The 24,655-nt window shown below is 31.0% G+C and overlaps 3 protein-coding genes across 10 annotated transcripts; all 3 read right to left on the reverse strand.

Moving 5' to 3' along the window:
• Positions 1 to 1,522: 1,522 nt before the first annotated feature.
• LOC107911777 (serine/threonine-protein kinase BLUS1) lies at positions 1,523 to 9,223 on the reverse strand. Of its 5 annotated transcripts, none has more exons than XM_016839702.2 (22): positions 8,865 to 9,147; positions 7,629 to 7,815; positions 7,245 to 7,499; positions 6,693 to 6,817; positions 6,522 to 6,566; positions 6,323 to 6,404; positions 6,145 to 6,213; positions 5,889 to 6,059; positions 5,734 to 5,799; positions 5,417 to 5,485; positions 5,069 to 5,194; positions 4,896 to 4,969; positions 4,750 to 4,755; positions 4,296 to 4,556; positions 3,855 to 3,946; positions 3,688 to 3,758; positions 2,842 to 2,967; positions 2,715 to 2,757; positions 2,577 to 2,623; positions 2,311 to 2,372; positions 2,179 to 2,230; positions 1,523 to 1,822 (listed from the first exon to the last, which is right to left on the reverse strand). In XM_016839702.2, exons 2-22 carry the CDS (start codon positions 7,794 to 7,796, stop codon positions 1,781 to 1,783), a joined length of 2,052 nt encoding a protein of 683 aa, XP_016695191.1. In that variant the 5' UTR covers positions 7,797 to 7,815; positions 8,865 to 9,147; the 3' UTR covers positions 1,523 to 1,780. The 5 variants fall into 5 exon arrangements, with proteins under 5 accessions (XP_016695191.1, XP_016695190.1, XP_016695192.1 ...); XM_016839701.2 differs by having other exon boundaries at positions 7,629 to 8,027; positions 8,865 to 9,146; XM_016839703.2 differs by lacking the exon at positions 4,750 to 4,755 and having other exon boundaries at positions 7,629 to 8,027; positions 8,865 to 9,223.
• Positions 9,224 to 13,720: 4,497 nt separating this feature from the next.
• Positions 13,721 to 17,738, reverse strand: LOC107911779 (protease Do-like 1, chloroplastic). Of its 4 annotated transcripts, none has more exons than XM_016839707.2 (9): positions 17,234 to 17,738; positions 17,000 to 17,122; positions 16,122 to 16,293; positions 15,500 to 15,537; positions 15,192 to 15,390; positions 14,944 to 15,096; positions 14,694 to 14,828; positions 14,495 to 14,603; positions 13,721 to 14,147 (listed from the first exon to the last, which is right to left on the reverse strand). In XM_016839707.2, exons 1-8 carry the CDS (start codon positions 17,641 to 17,643, stop codon positions 14,526 to 14,528), a joined length of 1,308 nt encoding a protein of 435 aa, XP_016695196.1. In that variant the 5' UTR covers positions 17,644 to 17,738; the 3' UTR covers positions 13,721 to 14,147; positions 14,495 to 14,525. The 4 variants fall into 4 exon arrangements, with proteins under 4 accessions (XP_016695196.1, XP_040961662.1, XP_016695194.1 ...); XM_041105728.1 differs by having other exon boundaries at positions 13,738 to 14,088; positions 17,234 to 17,737; XM_016839705.2 differs by lacking the exon at positions 13,721 to 14,147 and having other exon boundaries at positions 14,367 to 14,603; positions 17,234 to 17,737.
• Positions 17,739 to 20,134: 2,396 nt separating this feature from the next.
• LOC107911780 (photosystem I assembly factor PSA3, chloroplastic) lies at positions 20,135 to 22,838 on the reverse strand. The gene is made up of 3 exons (XM_016839709.2): positions 22,362 to 22,838; positions 21,886 to 22,050; positions 20,135 to 20,731 (listed from the first exon to the last, which is right to left on the reverse strand). Exons 1-3 carry the CDS (start codon positions 22,815 to 22,817, stop codon positions 20,408 to 20,410), a joined length of 945 nt encoding a protein of 314 aa, XP_016695198.2. The 5' UTR covers positions 22,818 to 22,838; the 3' UTR covers positions 20,135 to 20,407.
• Between the last annotated feature and the right edge of the window lie 1,817 nt (positions 22,839 to 24,655).

A 24,655-nucleotide genomic window follows, 5' to 3' on the forward strand; every position in this document is an offset into this window, starting at 1 on the left:
TTCGCTTGCAGCATCGAGCTCATCCCCAAATACCCGCTGAATCCGTTAACTAGTTACCATGGTGATCCAGTAGGAGATGCTTCATTCGAAATCGGGTATATCACTCCATCACAATTGAGCTTAACCCATCCAATATCTGGAGCTAGCAAGTGAGCATTCAAACCCAAACTGTCAGCACCAACATACGTATATTGGTCTGCCTTCAAAACATCTGTGGACAAAGCACGACAATAAGAAATAATTTCCTCAGGCAACACGTTCTCTTCAGTAAAAACCAATTTGTTACGAGTATGCAATAGACACCAAGCCAACATACCAAAGAGTAAGCCCCATTCCAAACCAGGCGTCACAATGTTAAGGCAATTTCGAATGTTGCCAACTATCCAATCAGTAGACCTCGATGCAGGAAAGCCGGCCACGCAATGAGCAAGTAAGACCCGAAATCTAATAGCCTATGCAAACTCAGTCACGTCACGTAAAACGTGCAATATCATTTCTAACTCGCAACCATAAGCCTGACAAGTTGGATCCTATGCAACACTGCTTTTTAAACATTCTATATTGATTAGCCATAAAAATTGACTGACACGTTAAAGACCCTTAAACATGAATCATTGACAACAAATTTTTATATTCCTACTAAACGAGTGTTTTTCTTTAAAATGTCACACTAACAAGTTTAACACAGTTAATAATTAAATTTAAAATTTAAAAATTAAAAAGGACTTAATTGATAAAAGTATAGAGTTTAAATTCTAAATTTGTGAAGAGTACTAAAATCTATAGTAGATTTTAACCTACTCAAAAAGTATGTATTTTTAAAAAGTTAAATTAATTTTTTAAGCTATACAACAAAAACTTTGATTTTTTCTTTTAATATTAATATCATTATAAGTTCTTATAAATCTGCTATTTTTGATACAATGCATAACCCCTTTCCAACCTTTAAATAAGATAATAATACATTTTGACACACTCGAATCCACAACCTCTTACACTAACAACAATACCAATCCTAATCAAGCTAAAATTCAAACTTTAATTTTTAATTTAACTCATTTTAATTTTTTGGCTTTCAACTTTTAAAAGTAAGTTTTACTCAGCCATTTTCAAAATCCTTGTTTCAATAAAAAATTCTAAATCTTTATTACCATCAAATCTTAGATTAGATTTAAGCCTCTCTTGCCCCTACCCTTGATATATATTTTTTATCAAGTTATTTTTTTTATTAAATAAACGAAATTGAGTGATTTCAAAGAAATTTTTTCTTAAATCTTAATCACCATCAAAATTTAAAGATAACATTTTATGAAATTTTGAATTGAACATTCATTTGCTTAGCTTAAAAATTAGGTTATATACACAAATAGACTCAACAACACATGTTAAGCCCACACTTAACTGAGATTACCTTCAAACTGTTAATCTAATATTAAACCAATAAGCTTTTCTTTAAAATCATTCATCTCTAGCACAAATATATGTGTGTGCAAAGTGTGTGCATATATATCAGAGAGGGAGAGAGAGAAAGATTGTAATTATATTACAATATGGTGTCAATAAATACAACAAAGTCAACTGAGATCCAAGCAATGGCATCTCAAAATTTGCACGAGTTCCAGCTTAAGAGACTGCCATGGATATGGTGTACACCAAGGGAAAAAAAAACACAAACAAATACACTTCTATTTACCTAAAGAAAAAAAAATATGAACCCTAACATCGATGAAGAAATTATCTGGCAATTTAAGTATCAAACATCTTCACCACTGTTTCACCTTCACTCTTTGTTGTTGGCCAATGCATTTAATTGTTTCTCTAACTGCAAGGTCACACCACAACGTAAAATTAACTTAGTTTTCAGACAATGAACAAAAAAGAACAAATCTAATTTGCAAGCAAAACAAGTGATTGTGAACTCCTGTGATTGGCTTGTTGACCAAGGGGAGTTCACCCCATAGAACCCCACTCGAGTTTGAGTCTCTTGGGAAGCAAGTGGTATTATTTAGGCAGCCCCCTTTGGACGTAATGTGTGCATGTATGGTATGGCTATGTCTCTAAACATGTATTCGATCTGAGTAGTCTAAGAAAAATGAAGAGTCGTTCCAACATAGATGCATGAAATATCAATATCCTCAGAATTATGCAAAAATATACATTCAAAAATAACGCACGAACCTGAGCGTTCTTCATTTTCTGTCTCTGCAATTCCTCAACTAGGTTCCCAATACTGACAACATAAATAAAGTTTCAGTAAAATGTACATGATAAAGAAAGGAAGTCTGCACCGTTTTGCGTTTCACCTCTTACCTCTGTTGCAGTTGAAGCACCCGAAATTGCAGTTCTTTCTCCCTCGAAGAAGAGTGCGCTATCTGCATGTACAATTAGTTAAATCATTCACTAAAATCTTTTAACGAAGTATAGACCTATATGACAAAGTTTGTCTCAACATGAGATATCCAACATTGGGATAAACCAGAAACACTTAAAAGAAAGCATAAATAGAGAGGGTAACTGACACCATGGAATATTCCATCAAGAAGGTCATATGATTACAGAGAAGTTAGGATTGATACCTGCAAAAAGTCATTGATGCCCACTTCTGTAAAATCCCCAAGCTTACCTGTACAAGGAAGAGAAGGCAAATTTAACATCAAATAATTTCTTGTGGTCATGCAGCAGAAAAGCTGTCCATCAAAATATAGAGGCTTTACCAGAAGTTTGCTCCAAATGTTTGATCAGTCTAACAATTTCTTCCTGTTGGCAATCATCAAAAACAGGACTTGTTTCAAGACTGGCAATCTCTATGACATGAGATTGGACATGCAAAAATAAACGTACCCTTTGTATGGTGTTCTGTTGCAAAATGCATTGTAGAGATGGGAGAACAGCACTAGGTGAAAGGTTTAGAGATGCTGGATTGGTTGAACCTCCGGTAACCGGGTTAAGTATGCAGTTTGTAGGTCCCTGAATGAGAGAAAATAATGGCAATGGTTACAAAGCCATTGCCTAAAAGATAAATTGATAAGTTCAATTCTTATCATTCTTCAACGGTGAAACATGAGATAATATAGACAGTCATACATGACAGTTTGTACGCTGCAATGAGGAAGTAAAAGCCAAAATGTTTTCATGGATAAACAATCCAGATATTAGAGGATAAACTTAACATACAGCAATGACATCTAACACGAAAAATACGTTTGAAATTAGGATGGATGCATCAAGCAGATGAAATGCATAATCAATTACAACCACATGTAAAGAAACCAAAAAGATATGAAACCAAAGCATTCAGTGGAATCACTTAGAATATAGCCCTTTAGCAGAAGTGTAATTTACTTGGTGTGGGGTTCATAAGTAATAGTTGACAGCATTATGTGTATGTCATTTTTTTTTTTCAAAATAAAAGAAAGAAAAAAAATTGATGTATGTCATTCTGTTGATGCAGCATTTACATGATGCCTAACAAATGGTGTCCAACTATGCAGATATTGATCGTTACAGATAAACTTCACAGTAATATATTATAACAAACAGGAATATATAATATAGACACCATATATGCAGCAATTCCTAACAGCAAAAAGATGCATGTAATTGCATAACATCAAACGACAGTACCCAATAGGTTGCAAAGTTTCTTTGAATGGATGAGGTAAACATATCATTATATTGCAGATGTACCTTGGGACTGAGTTCGGCTGAAGTCACTTTAAAGCGCCCCCGCCGAACAACTGCTCCCTCTGATGCATCCTCTGAATAAAGGGCCAAAGAAATCAAACCAAGGTCAGTAGAGTACAAACAAGTAGCATCACTTCTAAGTAGAAATAGAAGAAAAAACCAGGAAATACCTGGTGAAGGACTATTTGTTTCTCTCCTCTGGCGATACAACAATGGACCACTGTAGTTGTGTTCAGATTGAAATTTGGGCTGTGGAAAGTCCCTTCAAAACATTTTTGGTAAACCCAATTTAATATAGATTTATGAATCACTTTTTCCAGTTAAAGTAAACGGCAATGATAAAAGCAACAATATTCCTTTTTAATTACAGAACAGCGGAGTCAACGACCAAGTCAAGAAGACAGTCCCTATGTCATGTGTAGCAGATCATACATCTAGGACTTCTCTTCAACTCGAAATCCACAGAATATAGAAACTCATCATATCAGAGCTTGATAATGGGAAAACAATCTTCCTATATATATATTTAGAAAAGTCACTTCAGTTATTTTATCATGTTTGGTGATAACAACTTTGCAGCTAGGGATAACTTCGCTCGGAATGAAGCTTACCTGTCCCCATTTCCTGTAACCTTTTTAGGAGAGAAGGCATTATCAGGTATTAGTGGACCGCTCAAGAACTTTTTGTGCTCTGGAATGGCTTGATGAAGTAACGAGCTACTTTGCCCGGAGTTCTCACCCTCGTTTCTACTAGCATCTTGATCCATAGCTCTTGATGACTTTATAACAAATGGCTCACTTCCTGATTGGTTAACACCTTTCCGATTCGGACTGTTTACATCCTCATCATCTTCACCAATGTCAAAACAGCCTCTGAACCAATTAAATAGTTGCATGAATAAAAAAAGAAGCTAAATTACCAAAAACAATTCGACTGCCAACCTTTCTTTCTCCAAAATAGTAATTAGTTGAAGAGATACGATAAATGTTTTTAAAACATAGAAAGAAGATACTATTAAAAACCACATAACTTAAAAGATGAAGGATTAAACTTGTGAGAACTTACTGTTTTCTGCATTTAAAAAAAAAAAATAACACTTACAATCACAATCTCTTTGAACATAACAAATGTGAATAATGATAGCCTACTAAATATGTTATACCAACGAATTCTTTGCAATAGAAAGTCAAGCAAGCATAAAAATGTCGTACTTGAGTGCTTGAAGAGGTTTAATGGGAAATGAAGCAAGGGAACTCTTTAGATCATGAAGATCATTAGGCCCATCCTGAAACAAGTTAAAGGGAGGATATTAATCTTGAAGTACCAGCTTAATCGTCAGGTCTGAAAGTTCAATTACAGTGAAATAATTTGGGGTTACTGGTACCTCCTGGCTACTTGAAGCAATGGAATTACTAGCCATTTCAGAAGACATTCTCTCTGGTGATAATCCAACAACACCATTGCTGCCATCTCGATCTTCTGCATTTGGCACATCATCATAATCATGAATCTGCAAGTAAAACAGTCAGCATTTCTGATGAGATAAAAATAATAGAGCAGGTCTCGGAGTTCATCCACATAAATAATGTTAAACATCCAACCTAAAACCAACTGGCAAAAGATGGAGGGGCACAACATAATGATAGAACCATAGGAAGCCCAAGACTCAAGAGATGCAGGTTAAAACCACTGAACAAATAATAAGTTGAGCTGGACAATTGAAACTACTTACAAGTGCAGCCTGACTTTTCAAGTCCTCCAGGTTGAAATTCCAGGCACTAATTCCTCTTATATACTCTTTCTGCAAGGTGAAAGGATTCATATTTAAAGTGATACCATGTAACATAAATTTTTTATATACCATGGTTATTCATTAGTGAAAGAAAAACTAGCTGCAATAGTTTCTCCTAAACTTTAAGACCTGGGATAACCATAGAATTGATAGCAATTGGATCACCCAAAACACAACCTAAAATTACTAGTAAGATTTGAAGGAAAAAACCTAGTTCTACTTTTTGTTGAGAAATGTAAAAGAGCTACATTATTCACCTGTGATAATTGCTCCTTGTCCTCATAGAGAGCCTTGTTCTCTACAAGAAGATCAGCTTCTTTTGTCTGAGACATAAAAACCAGATCAGAGTGTTGCATTTATTCCCCATCTTAAACAGAGATCACAAATTCAATAAAAACAGTAAGCAAGAGACCTTTAGCACCCTAAACCGTTCACCTAATGAAGCAAAACCTTCAAGAATGGTTCGAGCTAGATAATCATAAGAGCGTGCATTTTTAAAGAACTGGTGCTTCAAAAGCTTCTCTGAAGTCGGACGTTTCTTTGGGTCTTTCACCAAACAAGCAGCTACCATCTCCTTGAAAGACTAGAGAATAATAACACTATTAGAACGATGCTGTAGATACCATCAAGTGATACCAGACAGTAAGACAGAATAGAATAGCACAAACCTTTGAGAACCTTTTGTCCCTTTCATAATCTAGACCAGGAGGAGCATTTTGCAAGGTCATTAACAAAACCTGCGGCAAAAATGGGAGTAAACAACCAAACCAAGAACTAAAAATAAAGGCAACAGCAAGATAAATACAATAATAAACTGATATAACTATCAGAAAACTAAGAGATTACTTTCATCGGTGGATACTTGGAAAATGGGGCATGGCCATGAGCAAGTTCAAGTGCTGTTATTCCAAAAGACCAGATGTCGGCTCTGTAAACGTCAAAGAACAAGAAACATAATGATTCAAAAGGTATAAAAGCAAAAGAATGAAAGGAAATGAAATGAAAAGAAAAGTAAATATCTGTATCAGCGAGATAATCAACTCACTTGAAGTCATAACCATGCAATTGCTGCATAACTTCTGGAGCCATCCTGAGATAGAGCAACAATAAGGAGACACATTATGGTCATTATCAACTCTCAATAATGAATTTACATGATAGAAGTACCGATATAAAGTAAACACTGAGATGGTTGGAAGGCCAAGGGAATAAATACCAGCAAGGAGTTCCAACGAAAGTATTTCTGGAACGCTGTCTGTCTCCAGCATCAAACATGCTTGCTGACACTCCAAAGTCTGCCAACTTGACAGCACCATCAGAATCAATTAAGATATTCCCAGCCTGCAAACATAAGTCATGAACGTAGATAAGAATAAAGACAAAAATCCCCAAAATGAGGGTAAAAGGAACTAGGACAAAATATCAGGCAGTAAGCTGTTGGCATATTGCCAAAGAAACAAGAAAAAGTCATGTTGAACTACTAGACTAAGAGAATATTAGCATAAAGTTTGTGTGCGGAACAAAGCTATATTTCCAGCATTTATCATATATAGTTAATTACATTATAAGAAGAACCATAAGTTTCTTCATGTGATTGTTAAGAACCATAAGTTTCTTCATGTGATTGTTACAAAATATAGCCGAAGCAATATCTTACAGATGAGATAGTCAATAACTAATCAGCTTGGTCCCTGAAAACAAACTAGTTGCATAAATAAACAAGAAAACACATGGCATTCAAATAAAACAAGAAAGGGCAATTAAAAACCTTCACGTCTCTGTGAATGTGCCCATGGGCATGAAGATAGACAAGAGCTTTAAGGACTTCACGCAATAAAGTAGCAATAACAGGCTCTTCAAAACCTTCTGGATAAGCGGATTTCATTATATGCAAGCAGGATCCCCCAGCCATGTATGGCATCACAATCCAAAGGCTGTGACCAGTGGTGAACGAGCAAAGTGCCCATAGTAAATTTGGGTGATCAATCAAGCTCATGGTACGTACCTCTCTTCGGATGCCATCCTGCATCATTCATGAACAGATATCATGTGTTGACACCAACTCTTGATGTGACGGAGTTGCTGGGACTCATAAGAGAAGGTACAAGTAAACATGACTTCTCAGCAACAAACTGTGAAAGATCATACTTACCAGATCACTATTGCACTTTTCCAAATCAAGAACCTTGATAGCAACAATCTCATTAAGTGGAATGCATAAAGCCCTGTACACAGTGGCACTGACACCTTCTCCAATTTCTTCATATAACTTGTAATCTTTTGGATTGACTGGATATCGTTTCTCCAAAGTATGCTCCATGGTTCCCTTTTACTGCATACTATTGCCACTCTCTTTACTTCTAGATGTTCCGATTAACAAAGACACACTTTTAGCTAAAGATTGGACTGTCATTCTAATGCGGGACTTCTTCCAATTTGGTAGCATCTTCTCTTTTTTAATGCACAAGAATATACAAGTAAACTGACTTCATCAAGGTCCCAGACCTTTTCCTTGCATGCAGATACAGTTTAAACTTTAAACCTCAAAATCCTAGTTAACAACAGAGAAGATATTGCATTACACCAAGTATCCAGTGATTGAACTATTGGAACTAGCAGTGGACTGTCAACCAAGAGCAGTCAACAAAGCTTACAATAACAGTCATTTACCCCAGATGACAGAAAGAAGCCTAAACGTTAGCAAATGTTGTATGGCACAAAACTAATAAATGCACTCGAAAACTAAGAAAAGATTTGCGCAAACTAACCAAGAAACAAAATAACTAGAGCTAACAAGAAGCCTGTTACAAGAAAGGTGATATCAGGTATTTTTAACCTATACAAAACCAAGAAAAAAGTGTTATTTCTTACTTTTAAAAAAAACACAAATTTCTTTTCGAAACAATTAAAATAAATACAAAAAAGAAAAGCAAAGCAAAAGTTTTAAGTAAAATGTATTAGAGGCTCTTGAAACACGTATAGCAATCTGATTAAACTTTATTTTTAAAAAATCAGACAAAACAAAAATTGAAAAAAAAAAAGAAAAAGAAAACAGACTGATTAATTTCTTTCAATTCTTTTAGCTTCTGTATAGCAATCTAGATTAAACTTTATTTTTAAAAAATCAATGAAAAGGCATTTTCTTTTATATAATTCTTATTTAATTAAAAAATAAACTTAAAGACAGTCTTAATTCTAAGTAAATTAACTATGATATAACATAACATTCATGAAATCGCTTCAAAGTTTCCACAATTCCTCAACAAAACAACTGAAACTATAGTCAAATTTCACGAATTCCAAACAACCTCCGAAGCAACAAAAAATAATAACAAAAACTTCATGATTAAAAAAAAGGAAGCTAGAATTACCATAGATTTATACAAACCTGGTATTTCAGTGGATTGAAATCAAAGCTGAATCTGAAAATCTGATAGCCCCACCTCCTCCTCCAAACCACTTCACGAGACTTTGTTTAAAAGCTTCTTCAGTTTCAAATTTCGATTTTTTTTTGTTGAATACAGATTCTAAAGATGACAAATAGCGATGGTAATAATTGGTGGACAGATATTATAATAGTCAAATAAAAAATTCCAGTCGAGTTTCAGGTCCTTGGATCAAATCTTACAACTTCCGCAGTTTGCAAATAAAATACTCTACTTTTTTTTTTAAGCTTTGGTTTTAGCATAGTAAAATGAGGGTGAAAAAGTAAAAAATATATATACATAGTTGAAAGTGAGAAGAGATTTTTATGAGTTATCTTATCTTCTCTTCCTTTAGTAGGTGAAAATATCGTATCTTCTTTAGCTTAGTAACATACGTTGATCAGTTGATGGACAGTAATAAATTAAATTGCGTAAATTTTGGCGCATTCATGTGAAATAATTTTTTTTATTTAGTAATCTTTTCATATTTTAATTATTTTATTTTTACTGTAAATCATGTCATGAAATCTTATCGCGTCTTAATTAAATTTATTATGTTTCCTTCCATCCTAATACTTAACTTTCAAAAGTGAGATTGAAGTATCATTTTAAAATTTAAGAAAAAAATATTTTTTCTCTTTCTTAATGATATAAAATTAATTTTTTACTTTTTTGAGTTGAAAATATGTGTATTAATAATTAGAGTAAGTTATCAAAATAGTCTATTTTGTTTTTTTTAGGTTACATTTTAGTCATTTATGTTTGAAATGTTACGTTTTAGTCACTTACGTTGACATGTTGTAACATTTTAGTCATTAAGTTGTTGGTGTAAAGGCAAGCTGACGTGACACGTTAAATAATCATTTTAAATAAAAATTTTAGGTTAAATTATACAATTTTAGTCCCTATCTTTTTTTGTTTTGAGCAAATTTTTTTCTTTTATTTTCTTTTAACTTTCCATTTTTTTTCTTTTCTTTTCATTCTCTTCTGCTTGTCCTTCTATTTTCCTCCCTACTCTATCTCTTTTAACGTAAAATAAAAAAAATTAAATTGCTTAAAATAAAAAAAAATATATATAGGGGGCACTTGTATAATTTAATCTAAAAATTTCATTTGAAATGATGATTTAATTTGCCACGTCAGCTTACCGTTATACCGTTAATGTTACAACACAGTAACCTAAGTGACTAAAACATAACATTTCAAATATAAGTGATTAAAATGTAACCTGAGGAAAACAAAATTGACTACTTTGGTATTTTACCCTAATAATTATCATGGTTTGCCGATTGAGTCTTAGTTTGATTGGCATTGGCATTATTGTCAATACAGTAAAATATGGGTTCAAGTGCGCTGAAGTGCATTTCTATTTATGAGTTGAGGAGAGACTATGAGTAATTCTAAGCAGTGTCTCAAAAATAATAGATATGATCAAAACCTATAAAAAATTGTTCAAAAAATAATAATTATTCTTAGGATTAAAGCTTTTTTCTTTCTTTCTTGATATGATAAAATTCAAGAAATATATATTTTCATCTTCAACATCCAAATCATAATTTTAGTACAAAATTTTCTGTTGGATCATAAAGCAAAGAGACATCATTGAATAAAAACATTTTTCCAGTTTTGTTTTCATTTTTTAATTACCATTTTAACAAAAAAAAAATCAAATTGATCCTTTTCAATATATATATATTTTATTTTTGCCATTTTCAAGCCCAAGAGGGCTTCAATAATTCCGTTGAACTATAAATAATTGGCATAGAAATACAATCTCAGCTCATATTTCATTGCTTGAAGTTTGTTCATTTCTTCAATCTTATATACCTTTCAAAATAGGAAAATAAAAAGGGTAAATTATATAAATGGTCATCCAACATGCCCATGTTTCTGTTTTGGTCACTCGATTTTAAAATCTTCAATTTAGGCACTAAATTTTGTACTCATTTCTGTTTTTCTAACTGGTATAGTAACATATTTAATTCTCATTACTTACATATTCTATTAATTTGACCCTAATTTTAAATAATTCAATAAATTTAACCCTTGACATTTATAAATTTTATCAATTTGATCCTCAAACTTCCTAACGAAAGCTTTTAGCTTTAATAATAGAAGCATTCCACATCTATAAATTTGTAAAACTCAAAAAAAAAAAAACTTCTTCAATTGTGCAAACTCCATCACTCAACTTTTTAACATCTCTGAAGAATTTTGGGGAATGCATATATGTGCATATTTTTTCCTTAAAATTTTATAATCTAAAATTATTGAAGAGCAAATTATAATAATAAGCATAAATCAATAATAGTAAAAGGTAAGTTACAAAGTCTCCGCCACACAAAACATAAAATTAAGATAATTAAGTTTTTTTTTTTCAATACAATTAATCTTAATATGAATTTTGCGTAAATGTGAACTTATTATAAAATTTATTTTCATTTATGGTTTTTGAATATTAGATTTGAGATAATGATAATAATAATAATAAGTACAGATAGTAAATTAAAGATTAATATCAAGTTTAGTATTTCCACAAGTAAAATAAAAAAGATAAATAAAATAAAAAATTAAAAGTAAATTAAACATGCGATAGTTTCTTAAACCTCACTTATAAAAATTAAACTTTCAATATCCATATATGTGATGATAATTGGACAAGTTTTTCTTTTCTTTTTGGATTTTACAAATTTAAAATCTTAAAAGTTGGAAGTTTTGGTCAGGAAGTTCAAAGATCAAATTGATAAAATATGTAAATATTTGAAGACCAAATATGGTATTATACCAGTTAAAAAAAGGTCACACTATTATTTTCAATATCAATTTAAAGGTGGGTAATCAAAATAAGAACAAATATTTAGTGCCTAAATTAAATGTTTTTAAAGTTGGATGATGAAAATAGAAATACGGATATAATTGGGTGACCATTTGTATAATTTACCCAAAAAAATCAATAATTCTATTTCAGAAAACTAAAATATGAAAATTTTATTCAGAATGTCACTATTATTTCACATGCTTCACCATCAAACTTTTTTCTTTAAAAAAGAAAAAAATAGTTTATTAATCACAGGAATCTTCATTTCAAGGCTAAAAAGGTGGTTGTTTGATATTTTTCTTCTCTATAAGAACTCTAGGCTTACCATATATATCACGTTATTAACCTATCAAACGACGAGATTATCCTTTTGGATTTGGTTTCTAATTTCTATGGGTGTGGCCAAGCCACTAGATTCAACTTTTGTATATTTCACTGATTTAAATTACTGTCTAGTAATAATAATAAAAATATTTTTTATTTTATTAAATTTTAAATAACAGTAATTACCATCATTAGAACTTAAAAGGAAATCGAAAAAAAAAAAGAAATTTAAATCAGATTAATTTGCCAAATTTTATCCGTGCATTTAATTTGGTTGCCATTGTCGCTTAGTGCAGTTTTTCTAAAATTTACCAAATTTTATACGTGCAATTATCCGAGGAAGGTTTATTTTATGGATGCCAGCAAATCAAATATTTATATTTTCTCTGACTTGAATCTGAAAATAAATTTATTTATTATCCGTATTAAATTTAAATATTATTATCTAAATTCAAATTTAAATTAATTTAATTATTCGTTAAATATTCGGATCCTTTAATAAATATAAAAATATTATTCATATGCACTCTGAATAGAAATTTAAATATTATCCGAAATTACACTATTCATTACTATTCTTAATTTGTAAATATTTAAATCTTAAATCTGATATAATAATAACTTAAGCAACACAAATTATTTTAATACTAATCTTTATAAAAAAATGTCTCATTAAAAAACATAAGTGAAAAAAGAATACACCATACCCACTCATTCATCAAAATAAGCAATGAAATTCGGTGAAGATTCCACCGCATCGAATAATCAACACTTATGAGAAGCAAAATCGGCTCGAAACTATAAAGAACGTAGAATTATGACAGTTCAACATAACGCAATTTAAGGTTTAAATAGGGGAAAATATTAAGAAGATATGATTTTTGCTTTTTAGTACTTACACCAATTGAGTTTATACCTAGAGAGATTTTTTTTTTTTGCATTTCTTTGCTTCATAATGTTAGAATTATTAGTGTATTTCTATTTTAATCACTAATGTTATCAAAATCTAATATTTTGGTCTCTCATTAAATCACTAAAGATTACTTTTTTATTGGTATAATAATAAATTTAGTCTTTTAATGTTTACAAATTCTATAGTTCAGTCTTAAATTCAACAAATTTAGCATTCAACTTTACACATTTTATCAATTTAATCTTGATTCTTAAAAATTTAAAAAATTTAAAAGTTTATTTTTCAATAAAAATACATAAAATATTTATGAATAAATGAATATTTTTTTCTAACATCAAATTTATTTTTTAAAATATATAAATAAAATAATTTAAGAGAAAAAAAAACTATATACAGATTCACATGTTCATTTTGAGTTGAAAATTGATGTTTTTAAGTTAGTCAGGTTTTTTGGCTTTGAAATTATGTTTGAGGGTGAGTATGATTGGAAATATATATATGAGAATAAGGTGTTAGAAATCCACTAGGTGAAAAACCATGCCAATAACTCTACAACCAATTCCTAGTTTGATAGTATGAAAATAGATGTGAAAATCGATGAGTTTAAAGTAAATATTATTTGTGCTAGTGATTAGGGACGAAAGTAGTGCCCGACATTTGACAAATTTGATGAGAACTGAAGAGCTAGATATATAATAAAATTTATTATTTATAAAAAAAAGTTTGAAGCTGATTTGTGTTGTTAGTGGGTTTCTTTTTAAAAATATATATTATTTATAAAAATATTATTTTAAATTTCATGTAAAAAAATGATAAAAATGGGTGTTCATTTATTTATAATTTTATACGTTTTTTTTCAAAAAATAAAATTTTAAATTAAAAAAATGGTAAATAATAACAAAGACAAAACACTAACTAGGAGAAACTATGCCCGATGAAGACTGCTAGGAGAGGTCCCTGAACTCTCGAACAATAAAATCTGCTGCAGATCAGCTGGAGCCCTCCCTAGAAAATGGAAACCAATCGGATTGCAGTTCGTACTTCTCGCTAGAGAATCCGCAGGCAGGTTGACTTCACCATAACCATGCTAGATCACCACATTCCATTGTCTGGTAAGGAAACCTCGAATTCGCTGGACCAAGACAACCACGACATTCCTAAAGCCCCGTTCTCGTAACAGTTGCAACCCATCTAGGATTGACCAGATTGTGTAAAATTGAGGACTAAATTTGTTGAATTTTTTAAAATTACGACTAAATTAATTGAATCCATAAACATTAGAGGGCTAAATTTATTATGCCAATAGAAAGGTCACCATTAGTGATTTAACTGATGAGTGAGCAAAATATTAAATTTTGATAATGTTAGTGGCTAAAATAGAAAGTTTTAAACTTGAGTGACCAAAACAGAAACACACTAATAGTTGGGTGACTATTTTTATAATTTACCCGCTGATGGCATATGTACATTGTATAACAGGACCATTACCAGTGGAATGGTTATAATAAATAATGGCATTTCATTGTATATACACGTACCTAATGTTACACACCACAGCAAAAGGACATTTCATGTCTCATCTGGCGTTGGCTCGAGAATTACCGGGATCTTCTCCTTATGATCCCCGCGCAACACCTCGACGGTAACCTGTGAGAAATAAGATAATGGAAAAAATCTACACTTCTAAAACATCTGAAGAATATTCTAGGAATATACAGGCAGTATTTGATTATATACCTTATCACCAACTTTACATTGATCAAGAATTCTGTACAAGTCGCTGCCATTGGTGACCTTCTTTCCGTTAACAGAAGTTATTATATCACCCAATACGAGTCTACCATAAGCATCACGCTTTGTTGGTCGCAGACCCTGTTATACGTTAAAGGTCAGCTGTCAATAGAAAATATGAAAAGCTTCAACATGCCGTTGAAATGTAACAATCTTCAAAAGGAAAAGGTGAAAGTTCGATGCAGAAATAATATACCGCCTTGCCGGCTGGACCATTCGCAGGAGCGTCTAAGACAAGCACACCACTTACTCCCAACTGCTCGACGGATTGGTCGGGTGCAAATTTAATCCCTAAAATAGGTCTTGTCACCTTCCCAAACTTCACCAACTGATCAACGATGCCACTAACCTGGACATGTAGGAATAGCGAGATGAATTAGGAAAGAAAACGAAACAATATAAATTCTTCCATCTCAAACAAATCAAGGTCTATTTAATACTCACTGTGTCAACTGGAATTGAGAATCCAACACCGGAATTTGCACCAGAAGGAGAATATATAGCGGTGTTTATCCCAATAAGGTTTCCTGAACTATCTAGGAGTGGCCCTCCACTATTACCAGGATTAATAGCAGCATCTGTCTGTATAACATCTTGAATTGGGCGACCGGTAGCCGCAGAACTGATCTCTCTGCGAAGCCCACTATAGGTAAATATAAAAGAAGCATTAGCAACTGTAATTCATATAAAAAAGAGCAATAGGAGAAAACTTAAATATGATATATCAGTCACAAATCGTTGGTCTTTGATACCTGATAACACCAGTTGTAAGAGTGTGATCAAGTCCAAACTGCAAGGACACGAAAAAGAAAAATCAGAAATCCACTCAAACAAGTAATCAAAGAGCTAAAAGAATAGGAGTAAAAGCAGACGATCATTAACTCTTGATCAGGCACTTAAAACCATAGTGAGGGCAGCACTCTTATTAATCAAATTCATCTATGTTGCTTCAACACTTTTATTTCTCTTTAAGTGTTTGTGTCTTGATGCATATCCGTACTTGGGTACGGAGATATGACTCTCCAAAGACATGGAAAAGCTTCAAAAAAATTCAAATGCCCGTGTTGGACACATACTTGTATCCGACACTTTATTATGCAAGCATATCGAAAAGCAACCTCTTTTCCATGCCAATCCTATTAAACATCCTAATAAATGTGTTCGAAGAGAATGGATAAACGGAAATATGATGTATCGGAAAATAAAAAATAAGATATATGATGAAGGAAATGTATATGATATTTAACGACCTGCATATATAAGTATGTTCATATCCTTGATATCACTACATACAGTCTCCATTGAAGTGAAACAAATAAAGTACTCACCACACAGGTATAGGTCATAATTCTACAAGTATAAACATGTACTCACAGGGTTACCGATGGCATATACTTTCTGGCCAACAAGTAAATCTGCAGAGACACCAATAGGTATAGGTCTTAGTTTGTCTTTGGGGGCATCAACACGCAATACAGCTACGTCCTTGTCTTGGTCGAATCCAACAACTTTTGCATCATACGTCGTCTGGTCCGCAAAAGTAACCCTTCAAATAATGAGCACCAATATAAGGTTTCGTATATCAAGAACAAGAAGCTTTAAAACATCTTTATCCTTTATATCCATATTGCCAAAGGTCAGGTAGTTAACGCCGCTAACTCCTGTTTCTTCATATATGATTACTTTCAAGACTTAGAAACAGTCAAAATAGCAACTCAACCAAGCTCAATACCTCCAAATAAATGGTGTATTTATTTCCTCAAATTTATTTAATGCACTATCCCGTTGCTCTAACAAAACAAAAAGATACCAAGAACCAGATGTTTATTCGTCATGCATCGCATTCTACTCCTATGTTACTCGAACTCATGAATGAGTGCTAGAAACAAATATGTTTCTAACATGAGTATATTCAACATTTCCAACTTTTTTCACATAATTGGAGGATCATACCCTATAACAACATCCGAATGGCATCGGATACGGGTAATTTAAGGAAATGAAGAGTCCAGATAAACATAAATTAGCCCTAAATGATCTTTTCATATTTTTCCATGCTTAGATAACCAAATAGATTATATAGGTTCATGCTTTTCCAATACATTCATTCCAAACACTGTAAATAACACCCATATTCCATAATGAAGTGAATTGATATCATCTAAAAATATTTCCATTTCCATTCTGCGGTTGTTCAATCCCAATCATTTACAAGAATTACAGGAAATAATAAAACTAATAAAAGAACTAACTTGAGATCAGAAGCACCACGGATCACATGATAATTGGTAACAATGTGACCATCTGTGTCCCAAACGAAACCCGACCCCGATCCTTGTGGCACCTCCAGCACATCCAACGTAAAAGCATCTTGCCTGAAAAAAGAAGCCCGTTACCCAAAAAAAAGGGGAAATACAAACTACGCAACAGCAAATTGAATAAGAAAGCTCAAAAATGAATGACGGGAAATTTAAAATTGAATTAACCTGACGGCGAGATTGGTGATATAAACAACAGAGGGAGTGTTCTCTTGAAAAAGACGAACCGTAGCCAACTCATCGGACTGTAATTTCCGGGGAGGGGTCACCACAAAGGCCGAGGCGGCTCCCACATCGGTTACGAATAGCGAGAAAGATAGAGCAAGCGAAGTGCAGAGAATAAAGAAGGAATCGAAAGCTGAAGAAACGATGCAATTATTACTAGAATTTTTGTTAGAACTGTTTTTGGATTGATTGAAAATGAGACTGTGGAGAGAAGGGAGAGAGAGTTTCCTGGTTGGAAAGAGAAAAGAAGGTTTAGAAGTGGAAGTGAGAGAGAGGGGAGGAAGCTTTGGAGTTCTGTTTGGGGAGCGAGAAAATGGGGAGGAAAGTGTGGACAGGAGTGAATAAGCTGCCATCTCTTTGCTGACTGGTTTAGACAACTCACTGCAATTTTATTATGGTTATTCTTTGAAAATTTTTCCATGGCCGAACCAAAGATTACTGAATTTTAAGGGGACTTTTTTTGACCACAAAGAAAGTATTTATTGTGTACTCGCTTAATAGATTTTTATTTTATTTTTAATTAATATTTAAAAATAATTTAAATATTAATTTGAATATAAAATCTAATAAATCTCTTTCTTGAACATTCTTCTATTAAAAAGTACTGGACATTCACTTATTAGATTTTTCTTTTTTAGTAATCCGTTATTAAATGACTAACAAAATAAAAGTGTTAGTTTTTAAAATTGACATAATAATAAATTTAATTTACAATATTTACACATTAGATTAATTTAATTTTAATTTTTAAAAAATTAATCATCAATGTTTGCATATTACCTACTTTATTCTATTTTTTACATGAAAATGTAATTCAATACATGTAAATTAGAAATAAAACAAAAATATTATTAAACTAGACCATCCTCAAATATATTGATTTTCTTGTACTAATTCATTATTTGTTAGGTTAAGTTGAGCTCCCTTAATTAAGCAAACCAAAGCTTTTTTTTTTAAAGTTGTTAGACTAAAAATTGGGTTGAGTTAATAAAGTAGGTATTTTTTATTTTCAAGCAATTAAATTGGTAATTTTTCAAATTTTGGGTTGTTTTATTTCTTTCTTTCTTTTTTTTACTTAATTAAACACATGGATAACGTCAGAAAATGTTACAACGAAAAGTAAAACTGTAAAAGATAAAATTACACAATGTGTAAACATTGAGAGCTCAATTTTTAGAATCAAAACTAAATTGACACAATGTATAAATGACAAATTTAATAGCTCTGAGTGATACTAATTCATTGTTTGTTAGGTTAAACTGACCGCCATTGAAGAAGTAAATCAAAGCTTCTTCTTTTTTAAGTAGTTAGACTTACAATTGGGTTGACTTAATGAAGCAGATTTTTTTTTCAAGCAATTAAATTGTCTATTTTTCAAATTTTGGGTTGTTTTATTTCTTGTTTTTTTACTGAATCAAACACATGGATAACGTCAGAAATGGTTACAACGAAAAGTAAAACTGTAAAAGATCAAATTGCACAATATGTAAACGTTGAGGGTTCAATTTTTAGAATCAAAACTAAATTGGCACAATGTACAAATGTCAAGGGTTAAAATTGTTATTATGTCAATTTTAAAAGCTATCACATCAACTTCCCATTAGTTGTTTAACCACCCGTAACAACAAAAGAAAAATCAAATAGTTGAGTGACTATTTTGCAACTTTTCATAATTAGATGACCAAAAAAGAAACTTCCTAATAGTTAGATGACCACATGTGTAATTTACCGTTAAATTTAAAATTAATTATATATATCATTTTAGTTTGAAGAATTTTAAATCTGTTTCAAATTCATCTTTGAACTTAAAATTAAATTCAAAATTTTAATATTTATATTGCTATTGTTTTCATGTAAATTATATATTTATTAAATATAAATATGTTTATACTTCTATGTCTTAATTCAATTGGAATTTATTAAAATTATTTATTTTTATAAAGAGTAAATATTATTTTAAAAATATTTTATTTTTTATATTTTAATATAAAATGCAGAAAATATATCATTACAATTGAACACATATGTAATATTTATATTCAACTTTAAAAATTATTAAAAATTTATTTTCTTCTACATTGTAAGTGTGTCATAAATTTAATATAACTAATTCATATTTACAAATGATTCCTATAATATTTATGCATAAAGATACTTTATATTATTTCAAAAAATATATATAAAGATACTTTATATCAATATATATTTTTTTTATAATTAAAGGCAGGAGTCGAGATATTAGGAATTAAATCCAAACTTTCGGACCATAATATAAACGTTATTTGCTACTAAACTAAATGATTGTAGATTACTCTATATCAAATTTTAATTATTTTATATTTTAGAAAATTCTTTAACGCATGCATGTTTAAAGGTGAACAAAGTTTGAGAAAATTCGAGATAAAGATACATCCACCCAACAACTAGTTGCTAGGATGATAGGTCAGTGATACGATATTTAATTTAAAGGAACAAAGTTCATATCTCATTAATTATAAAGAATAAAAGAAAAAGTGATTATATAATTTTTAATAATTTCGATTCTAATTTTACTTATACAATAATTAAATCGGTTAATCAAACTTAAAATCGATTAATATATTAATTCAAATAAAAAGATTAGATCTATTCAAAATCGAGATTAGAATCGATATTTTCATGTTTTTACTCTAAATTATTAGCTCAAACCGAAAGAAAAAAAAATCCAATCCACCCAAGTACTTCAAAAATTGAGGGGGAAAATTAACCTAAATAAAAGGATATAATTTATGCTTATGTCATTATTTAAAACTTCTTTTTTCGATTTTCTTTTTAATTTCTGGACCAATTTGACCATAAGGCCGGTTCCAAAAACATTGCTATGAACTTGTATTTCACTCGCAAACTGTTGCCTTTAATGGTTACACCCTAAAAATGAGTTTCAACTCAAACTAGAAGAAACAAAACATATGGAAGACCCAGTAAACCTATGATTTATCTGCCATTGAGTGCAATCTGAAACTCAAGTGTTGGATGGTTTCAATATGGAGCCATTTTCTTAGCTTCATTTTCCGATACCATCCAAGTGCAGTTCGAAGAAGCGAACCGACTCCAATTTTTTCATTAAAATCAGTTCTTTCATGTCTCCGTGTTTTGTTTAAGGAATTCAAGGTCTTTCATTTGCATTTGTACAGCTTCCTTTGATAATGGCTTTGGTTCTGGAACGATGTCTGCATCATCACCACCTTCTGCTACTTTTATTGCTTTGTCCTTGATGATTCTTTGTATCATTGATCGCTTGACGGTTGGGAAAACTGCACATAGCATGATATTTAGCAAGCTCTCGTCTTCCTCTTCTATCGGGTCTCTGCCGAAGCAACAGACGTAAATGGCATCAACAGCCTTTTCGGCTCTAATCTCCATGGGAAGAGTTGGGGCATCCGCATTCAACTTAGCTCGCCTCTGTAGCAATATAAGTACTAAATACATGTTATATATAAATACACGCACAAATGTGTGTGTGTGTTTGTCAAACAAGCTGAAATAAGCATTAAAAACTCCATGGACAACATAAAATTGGAAACATAAACAACCATGCACCCACATAGAGCAGAGATTATCGAGCAGTTAATTATTCACTCATCTCTTACTCACAGTTAAAAGCTATTGAACTATGTTACTCTGACTCTTTATCTTGCTTGAAGTATCATTGTCCCACACATACTTAGGCATTGGTGTAAGGATATGAAATTTCTTGGATACTCCAACTACATAAAAAGAAATTGAACATACCCATGTTTGACACATATTCATATCCAAAACTATACCTAGTCCGAGCAACATAGCTATTGAATGCCATCGCTCCAAACTATCTTGATCATTTGTTTAGTGAAATGGAGACCAACTAAAGCCTATTTATCGTGACAATGAAAATCTATAGCACCATAAAAGCACTGTCCCAACATCCACAAAATCTAGCTGGTCGGCCAGATTATGTTTCGTAGCACATAAATTCCTTTGATCTTTTGAACTTATTTAAAACCTCCCTTCCTATTATAATATGGTACTTAAACCATGTTATATTGACTCGAGACAAGGTATCAGACACGGATGCAAATTTTTTAAGTTAACTTGAGGATATCCTTTTGTAGTCAAGTATGTGACACAATTTGTATTATCCAGACATAGGAGTAAGATAATGATCTTCCAAAATATATAGAGAAAAAGTTAGCATATCTGTAGCTGCTACATACACATATCGGATGCTCCCTTGAATATAGGTAACTAGGACACAAGCAGATGGCATCCTTAGCCTAGCTTGGTTCCTTCAAACCTTATAATTCCTACAAATTTCAAGGTTGTAACAATTTATTTAATTCAAAAGTGGTAAACAAACTATTTTGGCATTTTATCCCGATCCCCTGACTTGAAGTTCTTGACTTTGTCACTAGTTACATGTTAGGGTGAAGTGAAGGCTTTATCCAACATAGGCAATAACTAGAAGTGCTTGGCATGAAATGAACCGACGGACTCTTCATTTATTTTTTAAGTATCCATGTCCGACACAAGACACATTGATATGTAGACATGGGATAGTGTGAATGAGATGAACTGACCTCTCTTGCTTCATTCATCATTGCAATAAAATTCTGCTCTTCGAATTCGATATCATTGGAAATCCGAAGCCTTGCCACCCCCTCCAATATCTCCTCAGATTTAAGAAGACCAGCACCCACAGCTGCTAGCCAACATGATAGCAGAACATACAAAGGATCCCCTGCCTATCCAAAACCACAAAATCCAAGCCGAATGTCTTCATTAATTCATGTTAGAATACCGTGTTAAAAGATAAGAACACGAGAGCAGACAAGATAAAAATAACACAAAACAATGCATGATCACCCAAAAGGCTACGTTATTATTATTATGAAATGGCGTTTTGTTCTATAACATAATCTTATCCATTTACATTTATTAATCTAACAATTACTAACACCAAACATATGTAAAACAGAAAAACAAATTAATCAAATTTGTGTTATGAACATTTCATTTAACTACAATTATCCTACCAGAAAGAAGAAAAAATTACCCGGCCTCTCCTTTCTTGGAACTCGTAAAAGGCTCTAGAATCAGTAACAGTACATTTCTTGCCCACCCTTCTTCTAAACTCAGCAAAATCAATGATATCCCCACCAACACCGCCTTCATCACTGAAAATCCTAGCGACAAGGCCGACTATAGGGAGAGAGCCAATGACTTTGTTTGCGAAACCAGAAATGGAGTTTGGGTTTTCCATGTAAGCTTTGATAGCCAAGCCGTAGGCGCCATCTAAGGAGCTTGAGTGTTTTCTTCGCCTTTGTGGTTGTTGGCTTTTTGGGTTGCTGTAATGTTGACGGAAATGGAGGAGCGAAGGTAAAATTTGGTTGCATGAAGAGAGAATTTTGTGAGTGTGAAGGGATGACGGCAATGGCTTAGCTGCCGCCATTGATGTTTTGTTGGAGTTTGGAATTTGGATTGCTGTGTTTTTAGCCGCACGTTTATACATATATATATGTTATCCATTGATCTTTTTTTTTTCCCTTAATTAGTTTTATATTTGATTAAAGACGGAATTTCTAAGGCTAAATTGTTCAAATAAGAGTACGTTTATACGAAGAATTAAAATTTTAAAATGTTAATTTCAAAAAAAAAAATTTAAAATGTTAGACTTTTAAAATTTAGGAGGTTAGAATTTGTAATAATTTTATTTGGATAAATAATTAATTTAGAAAAAAAATATTAGAGTTTTATAAATTAAAAAATAAAAATAATTATATTAAAAATAAATAATATAAAATATATTGAATATGAATATCATTATATTTGTAAAATTTTATAAGTAGTTTTAATAAAACAAAATTTAAAAATATGTATTATAATTAAATAAAATGTTTTTTGAAGTTTAAGTTTTTATCTTATGGGGGAATCATTTGTACTTAAATTAAAGTCTCTTTAGATAATACAAAGTAATCAAAGTGTAATTATTAGGATAATAATTATAAAAAAATTGTAGTTCTCTAGACGTGTTTGGCTAACACAATGAAATTACATCATAATTTCTTATATAATATTTTATAGTATAAATTATAATTACATAGTTACATACTTTATATTTGTAAAAATATTAATTATTATAAAAAATTATAAGTATGATAAAAAAATTTCTAAATAAGTAACAAAAATTAAAATCAAATCATCATATGTAATTTTATCTAATATTTTTAGTGTTTCTTTGTTAGGTTATTCCCTCTTTAATACTTAATATATGCTCTTTATCCTCATCTATTAGTCCTTGACCGAGTTCATCATCTAAATTTGAATATGCATTATTATGATTACCAAGATTTTCTTCTTCTATAGTCTTCGAAGTATGGATCTTTTTAGTTCCACCTATTATTGAATTTATGAAATATGCAACATGTTGATACGGTCCAACCTTATTTTTTATGTTACACTAAGGTGATTTTGTTAATATGAGAAATATTTTTTAGAGCAATAAATGTCATCTCAACCACATTTTGTTATATTGAATGTCTCAAATTAAAAAGTTCGCAAGTTATCTATGGTGCTTGTGTTTAGTACCATTTTCTCAAATGATATCATATCCCATGATAGGTGCAATAATTTTTTTAGTATTTACATAATTAACATCAATATTATAATATTTGAGTTCACGGTCCAAATAACATGTATCTTTAATTATGAAGAACTTATATAAATTTAAATTAAAAAAAAAACTAATCTTGGGTTATATCCCTTATTATAGTGTGTAAGTTAAGTAAAACATAATATAAAATTTATAATAAATAACATTTATAAATAATATTTTATAAATTATCCAATAACTTTCATAGCTATTATTATAAATAATATAATTTTTTTATCATAACTTTAAAAAGTTGTTTTTTATAAATAAATTATGATAAAAACTATATTTTTTAAATAAGTATATTATTTTTATAATATATAACTTAATCACATATATATTATATTCATATTTCTAGGCCATAAATTTTTATAAAATAAATATATTATAACACTTATAACATGTATGTTTACAACTTTAGAATTTTTTAGGATTTAAGTAATATATATTTTGTTATAACTTTATAAAATGCATAATTTATTTTTATAATATGATTTTTTAAGATTTATAATATTTTTTTTGTCATAACTATCCAAAACCTTATACATATTCATGCTCACAATATAATTTTTATAACTTGTATATATATATATATTGGGTTTGAGTGTAATTATCTATGTAATTACTTTAATTCTCACCCTTCTCTAAAAATTAGAAAGTGTAATTAAGGTGTTCCAATTAAACCCAATTCAGTGAGA

The sequence above is a fragment of the Gossypium hirsutum genome, chromosome D11 (genome assembly GCF_007990345.1).
Source record: "Gossypium hirsutum isolate 1008001.06 chromosome D11, Gossypium_hirsutum_v2.1, whole genome shotgun sequence".
Lineage (NCBI taxonomy): Eukaryota > Viridiplantae > Streptophyta > Magnoliopsida > Malvales > Malvaceae > Gossypium > Gossypium hirsutum.

Coding starts and splice junctions, on each gene's coding strand:
- LOC107911777 (XM_016839702.2), bottom strand. CDS start 7,796: ATGGAGCATACTTTGGAGAAACGATATCCAGTCAATCCAAAAGATTAC. Junction 5,486..5,733: donor ACAAGGAGCAATTATCACAG/GTGAATAATGTA, acceptor TTCACCTTGCAG/AAAGAGTATATAAGAGGAAT. Junction 5,195..5,416: donor TGAAAAGTCAGGCTGCACTT/GTAAGTAGTTTC, acceptor TTTTACTTGCAG/ATTCATGATTATGATGATGT.
- LOC107911779 (XM_016839707.2), bottom strand. CDS start 17,643: ATGGCAGCTTATTCACTCCTGTCCACACTTTCCTCCCCATTTTCTCGC. Junction 15,538..16,121: donor TATATGCCATCGGTAACCCT/GTGAGTACATGT, acceptor GTGTCCTTGCAG/TTTGGACTTGATCACACTCT. Junction 14,604..14,693: donor AATGTAAAGTTGGTGATAAG/GTATATAATCAA, acceptor TATTTCTCACAG/GTTACCGTCGAGGTGTTGCG.
- LOC107911780 (XM_016839709.2), bottom strand. CDS start 22,817: ATGTATAAACGTGCGGCTAAAAACACAGCAATCCAAATTCCAAACTCC. Junction 22,051..22,361: donor TCCAAGAAAGGAGAGGCCGG/GTAATTTTTTCT, acceptor GGTTTTGGATAG/GCAGGGGATCCTTTGTATGT. Junction 20,732..21,885: donor TGATGAATGAAGCAAGAGAG/GTCAGTTCATCT, acceptor ATATTGCTACAG/AGGCGAGCTAAGTTGAATGC.